We start from the raw sequence: 15,052 nt of genomic DNA, 5'->3' as shown, positions 1-15,052 counted from the left end.
TTTCAAGTTTTATTGGTGAAGTAGGCCATGTATTTATACTCAACTATGTTAATTGGACACATTTTATTTTTATACCCTATTTTTTTTTTGGCATTGAGAACGGTTTTGGTTTATGCGAAAGGCGTACGATCTCACTCACATGCCAAGACAACAGTCCAACTTAGTTAAATTAACAGTCTGCAGGTTCACTATCTAGAGCAATAGGGACAAACATCATTTGGTACAAAAAACCAGTGTACTTTCCAGAGTTATCCTCCTTACATGTATTAATATGGCGGCAAAACGTGATACTTTCAGTTTTATCGTAGTGATCTGTTGTCAGTTGTTTATAAATAAAGTCGTTGTCTGTGCACAAACCATCTGTACAGTACTATACAGTAACAGTCAAACAGCTTTCACTCTCTACTAAGGGAATATTTCGTTTAGATGCTATGTAATAATGATAGTTTGATTGGAATAGTCTGATCATATTGCGATGTACAAAACGTGAAAACCGAAGTTTGTAAAATAATTTTCTTTTGTTCAAATATTATTGTTCTCATGTGCTGAAAATAAGAAATATTTCAATATTTATAAGTAGTTTTTCATGGGTCGACTTATAAACGGGTCAATAAAAAAATACGTTTTCAGGGCTTGAAATTAGGGACTCGACTTATAGCCGAGATCGACTTACAGGCGAAGATATACGGTACTTTTAAGTACGTAAATACTGTCTGAGTTTCCAATAACAATTACATTGTATCTAATCACATTAAATATTTATTATAAGCAATTCCTTATTTTTATAAACCATAGTCAAACGTTTAAAACAACAGAACATGTCGATTAGATTTGGGTTTTATGTCCAAAGATATGTATTTCCAAATTTTCTTGTGGCCATTTTGAAAAATGTGGCACCACTCTACCCGTTGCCCACTAATTTTATATAGTACCTATCATAGCATCTATATATATGTATGTATGTATGTATGTATGTATGTATGTATACATGATATATATATATGTGTGTGTGTGTGTGTGTGTGTGTGTTTCATTCTTCTCTACACTGTAAGCCTACAGTTTATGAGAATAAAGGTCATTGTCATTGTCTTTATGATAGTCTCGAAGAATTACCACTTGGGTGTGCACAATTTGACACATAGTTGTTATCTATGGATTCTGACACTGTTAGGGGTTCACATCGATAATCCACTGGGTGCCATCCTTGAGAAATTTGAAAAATCCAAGATGGCGGCCAAGATGATGGCCAAATCAGAAAACAAAGAAGAACAATTTTTATATCTACCCCATGGTTTTAGGAGCCAGGAAAGACACTGGTGCCATCATAATTGGTGTCATCATAATTCATGAGGGCGGGTAATGCGTTCACTTGATGAGCGGTCGGTCTAGGATTGATCCCCGTCGGTGGACCCATTGGGCTATTTCTCGTTCCAGCCAGTGCTCCACAACTGGTGTAACAAAGGCCGTGGTATGTACTATTCTGTCTGAGATGGTGCACATAAAAGATCCCTTGCTGCTAATCGAAAAGAGTAGCCCATGAAGTGGCGGCAGCGGGTTTCTTCTCTCAGTATCTGTGGTCCTTAACCATATGTCTGATACCATATAAGCATAAATAAAATGTGTTGAGTGTGTCGTTAAATAAAACATTTCCTTCCTTCATAATTCAGATTTCATAAATGGGTCACCTGAATACAAGATGGTTGCCAATATGGTGGTTCAAATGAAGAAAATGGCAATAAATTGCTTATTGTTTGATACAGAAAAGTAATTCTTGCATTTAACCCATGGTTTTAGGGATCAATGAACACAATGAAAGTAGTTCAGTTCTTCTATATCTGTTAATTTTAATTTATTCAAGATGGCCATCAATATAAGTAATGAACCGTTGAAGGTGGAACTGTTAAAAGTAAGAGTCACACAAAAGACTTGTTGGTTTAAAGAGGATGACCTACATGTAATAATGAAAAACTAGCCTCGGTGGCGTAGTGGTTCAGCCATCAGACTACAGGCTGGTAGGTACAGGATTCGCAGCCCGGTACCGGCTCCAACCCAGAGCGAGTTCTTAAGGGCTCAATGGATAGGTGTAAGGCCAGTACACCCTCTTTTCTCTCACTAACCACTAACCAACTAACAACTAACCCACTGTCCTAGACAGACAGCCCAGATAGCTGAGGTGTGTGCCCAGGACAGCATGCTTGAACTGTAATTGGATATAAGCATGAAAATAAGTTGAAATGAATAATGAAACACTATATTAAAGTGACCCTTAATTGGGGTTTTTTGTTTTCTCTCGGGTACTGTGTGTGTTGTTTAGTGAGCATGATAGAGTTTTGCCAGTTTGCAATGGAATTCATTTTTAGCTGGTCTGTTTTTTTATTTTTATTTTTACAATAATGGTATTTAACACTGGGAATAAAAAGCAAGTGCTAGGCCAGTGCACCACAACTGGTCAAAGTTCATGGTATGTGCTTTCCTGTCTGTGGGAAAGTGCATATAAAATATCCCTTGCTGCATTAAGAAAAATGTAGCGGGTTTTGTTTGATGACTTTATGAGTCAGAATTACCAAATGTTTGACATCCAGTAGCCTATGATTAATTAATCAATGTGCTCTAGTGGTGTCGTTAAACAAAACAAACTTCTTCTTTACATCTGTCAAATTATTTTATTATTATTAATTGATTATCTTAAACCCACAAGTTTTTTTTAATGACTGTGTTAATCAGTTTACAAATATACAGTGGCATTTATTTTTAACAGTTCCATCTCCTTAGGTACATTGCCTGTATTGGTTGGCATCTTGAAATAATTAAAATTAACTTGTATAGAAGAACTGAACTACTTTCATCATATTCCATGACCCCTAAAACCATAGGTTAGATGCAAGAATTACATTTTAGTACCGAATAATAAGGACGTTATTGTAATTTTCTCAATTAGGACCACCATATTACATGGCCCATTTAGTTAAATCTGAATTTCGTTAGCATCATTGCCCTCCTTGGCTCCTACAACCATAGGGTAAATGCAATAATTTTTGTTTATCTGTCAATTTATAAGCAAGCTATAGCCATTTCCCTGATTTGGCCACCATTTTGTCCGCCATCTTGGATTTTTCTTCAAGGGTGCCTAGGTGGCACCCAGTAGATTATTGATGTGCACCAAATTGTGCAGACTTTGAACCCAAATTGGCATTTGGCTATTCACATTTTTTTTATTTTTTTTTAAATTATAATAATAAAAAAAAATAATAATAATAATTCTTATAATATGGAAATCTACCTTGATCATTTAGATAATGGATTAATCCATCATATACTTATTGAAATCTTAGTGTTGTTAGTGTCTATATAAGAAGGTGTTAAATATATTTAAAAAAAAAAAATAATAAAATATTTAGTAGAGATTTGGAAAGCTGTTTGACTGTTACTGTATAGTACTGTACAGATGGTTTTGTGCACAGACAACGACTTTATTTATCACGTTTTGTAAACACTGACAACAGATCACTACGATAAAACTGAAAGTATCACGTTTTGCCGCCATATTAATACATATAAGGAGGATAAACTCTGGAAAGTACACTGAAAGGTTTTTGTACCAAATGATGTGTGTCCCTATTGCTCTAGATAGTGAACTGCAGAGATCAGTCTATTTTAAGGGAAAGCTCAGTAATATTCATGAAGTTAATCACCGCCAAAACATTGTTTGAACAACCATTAATGCCAGTGACCAGATTTCAAAATAAACTCAGGCAACAGGTAGTTAGTATTGTTTACATTTTTACTATTAGTGATGACTGTTAATTTAACTAAGTGGACTGTTGTCTTGGCATGTGAGTGAGATCGTACGCCTTTTCGCATAACCAAAACCGTTCTAATGCCAAAAAAAATAGGGTATAAAAAATAAATGTGTCAAATTAACATATTTGAGTATAAATACATGGCATACTTCAACAATAAAACTTGTAAAATAATCCCCAAAACAGTAATATTTTTTGTTGAAATTTTTTTACCCTCTTATAACTCGACCCCCCAAGTTGTAAAATAATTTTTGGGTGAAAAAAATTCGACTTATAGGCGAAGATATACGGTAATCCACCATATACATATTTAATTATTAGTATTACATAAGAAGGTGTTTACTTAGATAAAATATACAATAGCTAACAAAGAAAGGAAATATTTTATTTAACGATGCACTCAACACATTTTATTTACGGTTATATGGCATCAGACATATGGTTAAGGACCATACAAATATATAGAGAGAGGAAACCCACTGTCTCCACTTCATGGGCTACTCTTTTCGATTAGCAGCAAGGGATCTTTTATATGCACCATCCCACAGACAGGGTAGTACATACCACAGCCTTTGATATGCCAGTCGTGCTGGAACGAGAAATCAATAGCTAACAAATACATAAATTAATATACCATATTAAGGGAAAAGTAGGCCTACACTCAGTGGATGATATTGTACCGTCGGTAGTTAGGTACTGTAAAATCTACCCTATTGAAATGTTAAGTGTGTCAGTTTCCTAAAACTATCCCTAGCACTGATATTAAACATACAGTAAGGTTATTCACATATATTTAAAAAAAAAAAAATAATAATAATTTGTTATAATTTGGAAACCTACCCTGATCATTTAGATAATGGATTAATCCATCATATACATATTTAATTATTAGTGTTTATATAAGAAGGTGTTTACGTAGCTAACAAATAAGTAAACTAATATACCATATTTTGGGAAAAGTACCTTCGGTAGATGATCTTGTACCCTTGGTAGTTCGGTACCATAAAATCCACCCTATTGAAATCTTAAGTGTCTCATTTTCCTAGAACTATCCCTAGTACTTATAGTAAACATAAAGTCCGTTTATTCACAAATATTAAAAAACAGTAATAATAAAAATAGAAAAAAATAATAACTTGTTATAATTTGAAAACCTACCCTTATTAGTTAGATAATGGATATACATATTTAATTATTAGTGTCTACATAAAGTGTTTACTTATCTGAAATATACAATAGCTAACAAATACATAAATTAATATACCATATTAAGGAAAAAGTACCCTCAGTGGATGATCTTGTACTGTTGGTGGTTAAGGTACTCTAAAATACAGCCTATTAAATTCTTAAGTGTCTCATTTTCCTACAACTATTCCTAGCACGGATAGGAAACATACAGTAAGGTTATTCACATACCCGGTATATTTTTACAAAAATAAAGGAAGGAAGGAAATGTTTTATTTAACGATGCACTCAACACATTTTTATTTCTGGCTATATGGCGTCAGACAGGAAGGGATCTTTTATATGCACCATCCCACAGACAGGATAGTACATACCACGGCCTTTGTTACACCAGTTGTGGAGCACTGGCTAGAACGAGAAATAGCCCAATGGGTCCACCGACAGGGATTGATCCCAGACTTACCTCACATCAAGCAAATGCTTAATCCACTGCTATGTCCTGCCCCACTTTTACAAAAATAGAAAATGAAAATTACAAATAACAAATTGTAAATATACCTTGATCATTTAGATAATGGATTAATCCATCATATTCATATTTAATTTTCAGTGTCTGCATAAGAAGGCATTTATTTAGCTGAAATTAACATTACATATAAAATGGAAAATCTACCCTGATAAAATTGAAATCTGAAGTTTATCATTTTTGCAAAATCTACCCCAGCATATATAGTACATGTGCAGCTTTGGTGCAGTCTAAAGCCCTGACAATAGCCAACATCATGTACCACATTGTTAGGTCAGTTGTTAGGTCATTTAACCCTTACCTTACATGTAGGTGGTAGATAATGAATTAACCCACGATTATATATTCATTTTTACATATACTGTATAAATATTCATGTTTACATATCTGATACAGACATTAAAAAAAACCCAAAATCTATGCGATATAATAAAATAATCATATATTATTCACGTATTATTAATATTGTGTCACGTTTACAAACGATTAACTTTACCACGTTGTTTGTAGTCCGATACATCTGTCATAAACTCAGTTGCAGGTGTATCGGACTACGTAGGTACGTCAAAACATCGGAAGTACAGATTAGAAGAAAAGAAAAAAACACATTGAAAAACGCTCAGTTATAAAACTGATTTGTAATTCTGTTATTTTAGCATTACAAGTGTTTCTTAACAATGCTAGGATTAATCACTGAACACTGGCCAGACTAAGCCCACACTAAAGCTGATGGGGGAAAACGGCACGGATTGATTTACCACTGGGCTACTTCCCGCCTCTGGACAGCGAAAGAAGTCGAACGACAGGAGTTGCCAGATCAGGAACAAATAACACATGGAAGGAGACAAAGGAGGAGGGCTGGATGATCTAAACAAAAATAAACACCACCCCCCACATTTCTAACAACCTGACCCTTCCTAGAAAAAAAGGGCAAAAATTTCTTCTTTCTTTTTTTCTTCTTCAGTTTTTGTATTAATATGTGGGTGGAAAAAATACTTAACATTTCGGCTGGACTCACAGGGGTGAATAAAATGTTTTGAAAAAAAGACTCCATGCCCTACCTAATTATTAGGCGCACATTCACAGAATCACACACATTTGTTTTTGGCCTTATTAACAACAAAAAAGTTACTAAAAATTGTAAAAGCAACATTTTAATGTATTCTTTCAAGGGGGTGTTGAGGAAGAATATTAGTTTGAAATAATTGAAAATCCTATATGTAATTTCATAATTTAATACTTTATAATAATATTATAAACTTTATAGGTTTTACTAATTTGTGGTATTATGATGACCAGAAAAGCTTCGGTTTTGGAAACTAATTATGTAAACAATAAAATCTAAGTAATACCTATTATATTTCAATTAACAAAAACGGCTTCAACAGTGAAAAAAAAAATATATATATGCAACAGTGTTTTAAAAACTAGAGTCTGTCATTTTAAATCGATCGATTCATTCACTCAGATGTGTGGAGGTGTGTGGGATGGCAGAGAGACAGGGAATGCATTTTGCGTGTGTGTGCGTGTACGTGTGTGTGTACGTATGCGTGTGTGTCTGTGTGTACGTGTGTGTATGTGTCTACGTGTGTGTATTTGAGTACGTGTGTGAATGCGTGTACGTGTGTCTGTACGTACGTGTGTGTGTGATGGCGGGCGTGTATGTATGTGTACGTGTGTGTGCGTGTGTATATACGTGTATGTGTGCGTGTGCGTGCGCACGCGTGTGTACAAGTGTGTGCACGTGTACGTATGTGCGTGCATGCATTGGTATATTTGTGTGATGTTTTGTTGTTGATGTGGTGTTTTAGTAGCTCAAAAACAGTACCTTTGGTGGTAGGATCAGTCCCGCTCGGTGGATATTTTAGGTTTTGTCTAAGCCTGTCCTCAACAGTTGGCGTACCATAGGTCATGGTATGTGCTGTCATGTTGAAAAATGCATTTTATATTAACATGGGGGAGGGGAGGAGGTAAGTTAAGGCTGTCATATAGTTTGTTACAATTACTTATTGTATATGTGAATCTAGCCCGGTAGCCTACCCTTACCATATGAGAAAGATAAAACGGACATTTGTAATGCATTATTACTGTCCAAATGTCCATCTAGCTCTCTTACAGTAAGAACAGTAGCCTACTCTTACCATATGGCACAGTTATAATGCATTGCAAATGTCCATCTAGCTCTCTTACAGTAAGAACAGTAGCCTACTCTTACCATATGGCACAGTTATAATGCATTGCAAATGTCCATCTAGCTCTCTTACAGTAAGAACAGTAGCCTACTCTTACCATATGGCACAGTTATAATGCATTGCAAATGTCCATCTAGCTCTCTTACAGTAAGAACAGTAGCCTACTCTTACCATATGGCACAGTTATAATGCATTGCAAATGTCCATCTAGCTCTCTTACAGTAAGAACAGTAGCCTACTCTTACCATATGGCACAGTTATAATGCATTGCAAATGTCCATCTAGCTCTCTTACAGTAAGAACAGTAGCCTACTCTTACCATATGGCACAGTTATAATGCATTGCAAATGTCCGTTTTATTTTGCTCATATGGTAAGAGTAGGCTACTGTTCTCACCTTAAGAGAACAAGACGGACATTGGGACAGTTATAATGCATTACAAATGTCCGTCTTGTTCTCTAACGGTGAGAACAGTAGCCTACTCTTACCATACGAGTAAGACGAACATTATAACTGTCCCAGTGTCCGTCTTGCTCTTATACGGTCAGAACAGTAGCCTACTCTTACCATATGAGCAAGACGGACATTTGGACAGCTTTAATGCAATGCCCAATGTCCGTCTTGCTCTATTGCGGTCAGAGTAGCCTTCTCGGGCTAATGCGAGTGTGTACCCGACTGATCCACACAAAGTACAGTGGTGTATTTTAAAACGGACACATACAATTAATGTAGGGCCTACATGAATACAGTTACGTTATTGTTTGCTATATATTATATAAATGTAAATTATTTATTGCTTTTCCCATATAGGGCAGTGACCCCAGTATTCGACCAGTGTATGTACTCAATTACCATACTCGTTTAAACTGAATAGTATATAGCCTAGATTTTCCTAACGTATTTTGAACATACGCGACAGGGTGAACATTCTTTCTTCCGGAAACGCAATAGCAGACGATAACCAAGTGAATGAACGTAAGTGTATATTCATCGGCTATAGTGATAATATGAACGTCGGCCATTTTTATAGCATGCTATTACACCATCCAACATCCCGTGAACATTTGCAATACTTTTAATCCATTTGAAATCTTTGAAAATGTCGTTAAGGTTTTTATTTATAATCAAATGGAGCTGGCAATGCAATGTGACCTCAGTCATTATAATTTCGATCACGTGACCACGTAATCAAATAATGACATATGATAGAAAGGGTTGGCCCAGTATTCGACCAATAGAAACGCTAGAGGATACATTCCCAAATTAAACTCCCAATAACCACACATTTACTACGTTTATGTATTTTGGTGCTGTTTGCCAGGACTTACGGAATTATGTTTTCTTTTATTTTCAGTCTAATATTATTATCTGTAAATTGAGATAGGACCAAAAAGACTGTTTATCAGAAAGTATGTGTGCGTGTGTGAATGTGTATATACGCATGTGCGTGCGTGCGTAAATGCATGAATGTATTACAGTGCTGCCCGGTGTATCGGCGCACCTAAGCACTCGAGGACCATTTTCTATGTGAACACTGAATACTTAATAAAATGTGTCTCTCACCAATGAAGCAGTGCATAATCTGAAATACACTACAAATTGGTTTATGTCTGTAGTAAATAAACATTTTAAAATGGTGCATAAATATAGGCACCCCCTTGTATCCGAAACGATTTGCATGTCCGGTGATTCGGCGCAGTAGATGTGGATTGTTGACCCCGCTATTTATATACCGCCCATGACCTCACTTTTAGCCCTAAACGCTACACTATTGTCCCAGAATTATTTTAGTACTTTTTTGTTTTGTCTTATTAAAAATATTACCATGAAAATGAACGATCACACATGACCCATCTCATGATCAGTTTCGGAATCGTTTTCTTGAGTGGCACAATACTGCAGATGCATACATGTTCATTATCATGCATGGCTAAGATGCCTACATGGATTTTATTTTTCTCGGGTAGATTGTGCACACACGTGGATCTTATTTCGCTTTTATTTTTTGTGACAATTGTGAACTGAAATGACTGTCAATTAAGGTGTAAAACTTTCGTTTTGTTTGCATTTGTCTGTGTTTTCCTTTTCAGTTTAAATAAAAATAACCGAACAAAAATAATTACATTTATACTGTTTACTATAATTTTTAAAATGCGGGAAAAGTGTTTTAGACTGGTTTTAACGTTCTTAATATCAATAAGGCTGACCTACTTCGCGTTTATATACACGAAAACAGGTGAATGATTTATTTTGAAATTATGATATAATTACTGATAATTCTAATATTTTTTTTAATTGCACCTTTAACAAATAGCCTATATTGATACTTGATTAACCATTGAAAAAAGGAATTGAACTTTAATTCGTTAAAAACACCGAGAACATGACAACTTCCTAAGCGTACTTAAGCAAAATACCAAGTGCGCCGAATCACCGGACGCGCCGATACACTGGACAATATGCTGCATTTACTATGAAATAAAATTCAGTTTAGTTTTATTAGTTAATTAGAAAGTAGTCGAATACTGGGTCAGCTGGTCGAATACTGCATACTGTTCCTTGCGGCACTCAAACCTAATCTAGTTGGCGTACATGTATACCGCATGAACAAAACTTGGGTCTATTCAATGAACAGCATTGCCAGTAAGTATTTACGAAGAAATGCCAATAGAATGAACACGTTATGATCCTTTCTTTCTTAAGTGATCGAATACTGGGGTCGTTGCCCTACGGGTGTTATGCAAATAAATTATTATTCTAAGGTTGATGTATTTCAAATAAGCATAAGCTCTCATTCGTTAGATGTAGGTGGCCCTTAAAAGGGCCTTGTGAATTGTTGATTGCTTCCTGTAGGCCTACCTACATTCCGCAATCCTCCTCCATTATCTTACTCAACCGTGGCCTGTGCAGGAGTGGGCTCCTTTCCTTCCATCGCGGACTTGGGATTTTCTGCTGGAGCTTTTGGACCTTTCGATGGTTTTGCCTTTTGTTTCTTCCCACCTTTTCCTTTTCTTTTCCCGCCTTTAGTTTTTTTGGAGCTGGCGCCTTTACTTTTTTTGGAGCTGGCTCCTCGCTTTCGTTTCTTTGAATGAGATCTAGACTTTTTGCTTTGAGACCTCTTTCGCTTTGTGCCCCTAGAACGACCTCGGCTCCTGGATCCGCCTTTTATCCCACCTCTGTTACTCCGCCTGGCTTCTATCACATTCGGAGACCTAGTTCTTGATCGAGTTCGTGATTTGGACACACGTCGGGATCGGGATCGGGATCGTGATCGGGACCTGGATCGGGAATTTGATCTTGATCGCGATGCTGTCATCTTGATGTTTTCAGTTGCAATAATTTTAAAAAATGAATGACGTCATACAATGCGTCGTTTTGTTTTATTTATAGCAGTCAGGCGGACGTAATAGAAGAAGTTACTTACGTGTTTGTTTACATTAACGTCTTGGCGTCTATTCCAAACAGTTTTGTGTTTGTTGACAATGTGCTTCTTTAAAATATTCAAATGACAACAACTTCTAGTGTATTATTAACTAGTTTTATGCATTAAACAAAAGAAGTACTTACATTTTTAATGTAAATTCTTAGGTTAGATCAGGTCAGGTCAGAGTATTTAATGTGCACATTCAACCGGCCTCGGTGGTGTCGTGATTAAGCCGTCGGACATAAGGCTGGTAGATACAGGGTTCGCAGCTGGTATAAACAAAGGCCATGGTATGTGCTGTCCTGTTTGTGGGAATGTGTATATAAAAATATCTTGCTACTAATGGACAATGTGGTGGCTTTCGTCTGAAGACGTATTAGAATTACCAAACGTTTGACATCAATGTGTTGTAGTGGTGTTGTTAAATAGGCCTGAAACAAAATGTTGGGTGGGGGTTTTTGGGGTTTTTTTTTGTATCTGGATAATATTGAATATAATGATAGTCTGTAAGTCAGTATGTTTTCTAAAGTATTCAAGCATAACTGTTGAATTGCAATCACTTTAGAACAATATATAGACCTTTCCTGTGTTGATGCATGTCTCGTCGACAATTATAACATAAATCAGCTAAACAAAGTTATTTGTAATCGCTGCATACATTATACACACATTCATTTTTCAGGGGCATGAGCACGATTATCTATCAATTCAATTTCTGAGACACACCCCTTGGTGTGAACACCATGCGCTATGTTTAGTTACACATGGCTGTTAACACATGGACGTGTGTTAACAATTTCAAGACACACGACTGGCTGCTTCTGATGACCAGGTCATCAATGTCATACATCCAATGAAATAATACACGATGGAAATCGACTAGACTTTGACGTATAGTTAGCCTGACATTCATGTGTTTGTGACGCGTAAGTCAGCTACAAGTGCAACGGCTGTAAATAACTTGTAGTCGAAAAAGATGTTAACATTTTCTTAAAACCTGGTTTTTGAGGATATGTAAGAAATAGAATATTATATTTCGCTCGTTAGATACATTTTAAAACAATTCGTGAGAGATAAATGGTATCTAATGGCCACTCATGTATTATTCTCTATATATTATGCACAATGGGGGACATAGGTATTTTTTTAGAATGAGAGACAGTTCTAAAGCAAAAAAATTAAATAAATCTGAGCTGTCTGTGCAGGACAGTAGGTTAGTTGTTAGTGGTTAGTCAGAGAGAATTCGGTGTAGTGGTCTTACACCTACCCACTGAGTTGGTAAAATTCGCTTTGGGTGGGAGCCGGTACCGGTACTGGGCTGCGTACCCAGTACCTATGTATAATGGCTTAACCACGGCACCACCATGACTAGAGCTCAAAGACTAATTATTACACATTTCACAAATTCCTTAAGAAACGTACATATTGATTATGTTTAAAGTCTATTTGTCAGTACATATAACTAGAAGTTAACTGATGGGTCAAGCAGCTCATTTATCATGTATGTATTTTTATCAGTACTGACTGCTAACAAGGATTTCCAAACTTTTCTTATTTTTGAAGAATTTATCAGTTGAAATAGCAATTAATTTGCATTGGATTTTTCTTCGATTACCAAAAGGTTCAAATCCAATTATTATCGCAGAATACAACATTATAGTTTGGTACTTTTTTTTTGTCTTGGCTTATCCGACAATCTGTCACCCTTTCGGGCGACCTGTCAAGCACATTTCTGCAGACCTGGAGCCTGTGATAGTAAGAATAGTATTTTGGTACCGTAATTTATTATATAGGCTCAAAACAAAACATTTTATGAAACAAAATGTGATGTTTGGAACGTATTTACTAATCGTGACTTGCCATTTTGACCTCTAAAACTATTCCGGGGGTTGGGAGGGGTAAAAAATAAAGCTATCATAAAATGTCATACCTCAATGGACAGATATTTTCAATCTGAACATAGTGACAGTGGTTTCATTTTGATATTTCATTATCTATTATCTAAAAAAATCAATGTATTTATCACACACACACACACACACACACACACACACACACACACACACACACACACACACACACACCCCACACCCCAAATGTGAATGGGCTATTTGATTCATTTTCGTATATGTTTGATAAAATACATGATGTTTAATGATGTTACTGATATGATAATAATGATTGTTTTTATTAAATAAATCGTTTCTTGCCGAAATATTGGGGCGGGAACTACCGCCTCTGTCGCTCCAGCACCAACGACCTTGAATAAATGTAAACAAAATTATTATTAAAATTTCATCAACGTCAAATTATTATCATCAACACAACAAACAATTAGTAATAATTATACCCCCACTACTACTACTACCAAGCGTATGTGCAGAAAATTTTACAAATGGGGGGGGGGGGGGGGGGGGGTCTAGGTTGTGGGGAGCCATTTCAAATATAAATTACATGCTACTGGAAGCTTAAAATTACTCTTCTTGAACAAGTCTCAGGCGGGTACCAGACGATTCTTCCCCAAGCTAGTTCGCCGCAAGTCTCAGGCGAGTACCAGATGATTCGACCCCAAGCTAGTTCGCCCCAAGTCTCAGGCGGGTACCAGATGATTCGACCCCAAGCTAGTTCGCCCCAAGTCTCATGCGGGTACCAGACGATCCGTCCCCGAGCTAGTTCGCCCCAAGTCTCAGGCGGGTACCAGACGATTCGTCCCCGAGCTAGTTCGCCCCAAGTCTCAGGCGAGTAATGGCGAGTGAGAGTGATTGTTCTTCTTAATCATCGATGTCCAGTAATGGGGGCAGGACGTTTTTTAGTGGGTAAAGCGCTTGTCTTTCGTCTGTGTTTTCATTTTTATTTTATAGTTGTAACTAATTAATCTTCAAGCACGCTGTCCTGGGCACACAGCTCAGCTATCTGATCTAGAACAGCGGGTTAGTAGTTAGTTGTTAGTGATTGGTGAGAGAGAAGACATTGTAGCGGTCTTATACCTAGCCATTGAACCGCTAAAACTCGCTCTGGGTGGGAGCCGATGGCGGGATACGAACCTAACACCCATCAGCCTTAAGTGGCTTAGCCACTGTGCCACCGATACCGGTAGCGCTTGCCTTTTTATCTGAACCTGCAACTGCATTACCGGTTGTACGTTTTAGGCGGAGGCACACAACACGCCACTGGATTACTGGTTATATGTTTTAGGCGGAGGCACACAACACGCCACAGGTTTACTGGTTATACGTTTTAGGCGGAGGCACACAACACGCCACTGGTCTACTGGTTATACGTTTTAGGCGGTGGCACACAACACACCACTGGTCTACTGGTTATACGTATCAACAAGGCGGAGGCACACACCCGGCCACTGGTCTACTGGTTATACGTATCAACAAGACGGAGGTACACAACACGCCACTGGTCTACTGGTTATACGTTTCAACAAGGCGGAGGTACACAACACGCCACTGGTCTACTGGTTATACGTTTTAGGCGGAGGCACACAACACGCCACAGGTCTACTGGTTGTACGTTTTAGGTGGAGGTACACAACTCGCCACTGGTCTACTGGTTATACGTATCAACAAGGCGGAGGCACACAACACACCACTGGTCTACAGGTTATACGTATCAACAAGGCGGAGGCACACAAATATAAATATACATCGATCTGAGGTCACGAGCTGGTTCCTGTTCTGTATACTGAGATTAATAATTGTATATTAATAATAATGATGATGTTGATGATGATGATAATGATGATGACGACGATGATAAAATAATAATAATAATAATAATAATAATAATAATAATAATAAATATTATAAATAAGATCAATAATAATAATAATGTTAATTTATTTTAAAACAACCAGAAAACAAAACAAAAACAAACTAAAAACAAACAAAATGCATTTTACGTATTTCGATTGTAG

General features: G+C 36.8%; 1 protein-coding gene across 1 annotated transcript; it reads right to left on the bottom strand.

Annotated features, from left to right (window-relative positions):
• Window positions 1-10,590: 10,590 nt before the first annotated feature.
• On the bottom strand, window positions 10,591-11,019 carry LOC121379549 (serine/arginine-rich splicing factor 6-like). Its single transcript, XM_041508193.1, has one exon. The coding sequence runs from the start codon at window positions 11,017-11,019 to the stop codon at window positions 10,591-10,593; it is 429 nt and encodes a 142-aa protein (XP_041364127.1).
• Between the last annotated feature and the right edge of the window lie 4,033 nt (window positions 11,020-15,052).

This window comes from Gigantopelta aegis, chromosome 8 (genome assembly GCF_016097555.1).
Source record: "Gigantopelta aegis isolate Gae_Host chromosome 8, Gae_host_genome, whole genome shotgun sequence".
NCBI lineage: Eukaryota > Metazoa > Mollusca > Gastropoda > Neomphalida > Peltospiridae > Gigantopelta > Gigantopelta aegis.
Note: the sequence above shows the minus strand (reverse complement) of the source record. Positions and strands in the feature narration are given on the sequence as shown.

Coding starts and splice junctions, on each gene's coding strand:
- LOC121379549 (XM_041508193.1), bottom strand. CDS start 11,019: ATGACAGCATCGCGATCAAGATCAAATTCCCGATCCAGGTCCCGATCA.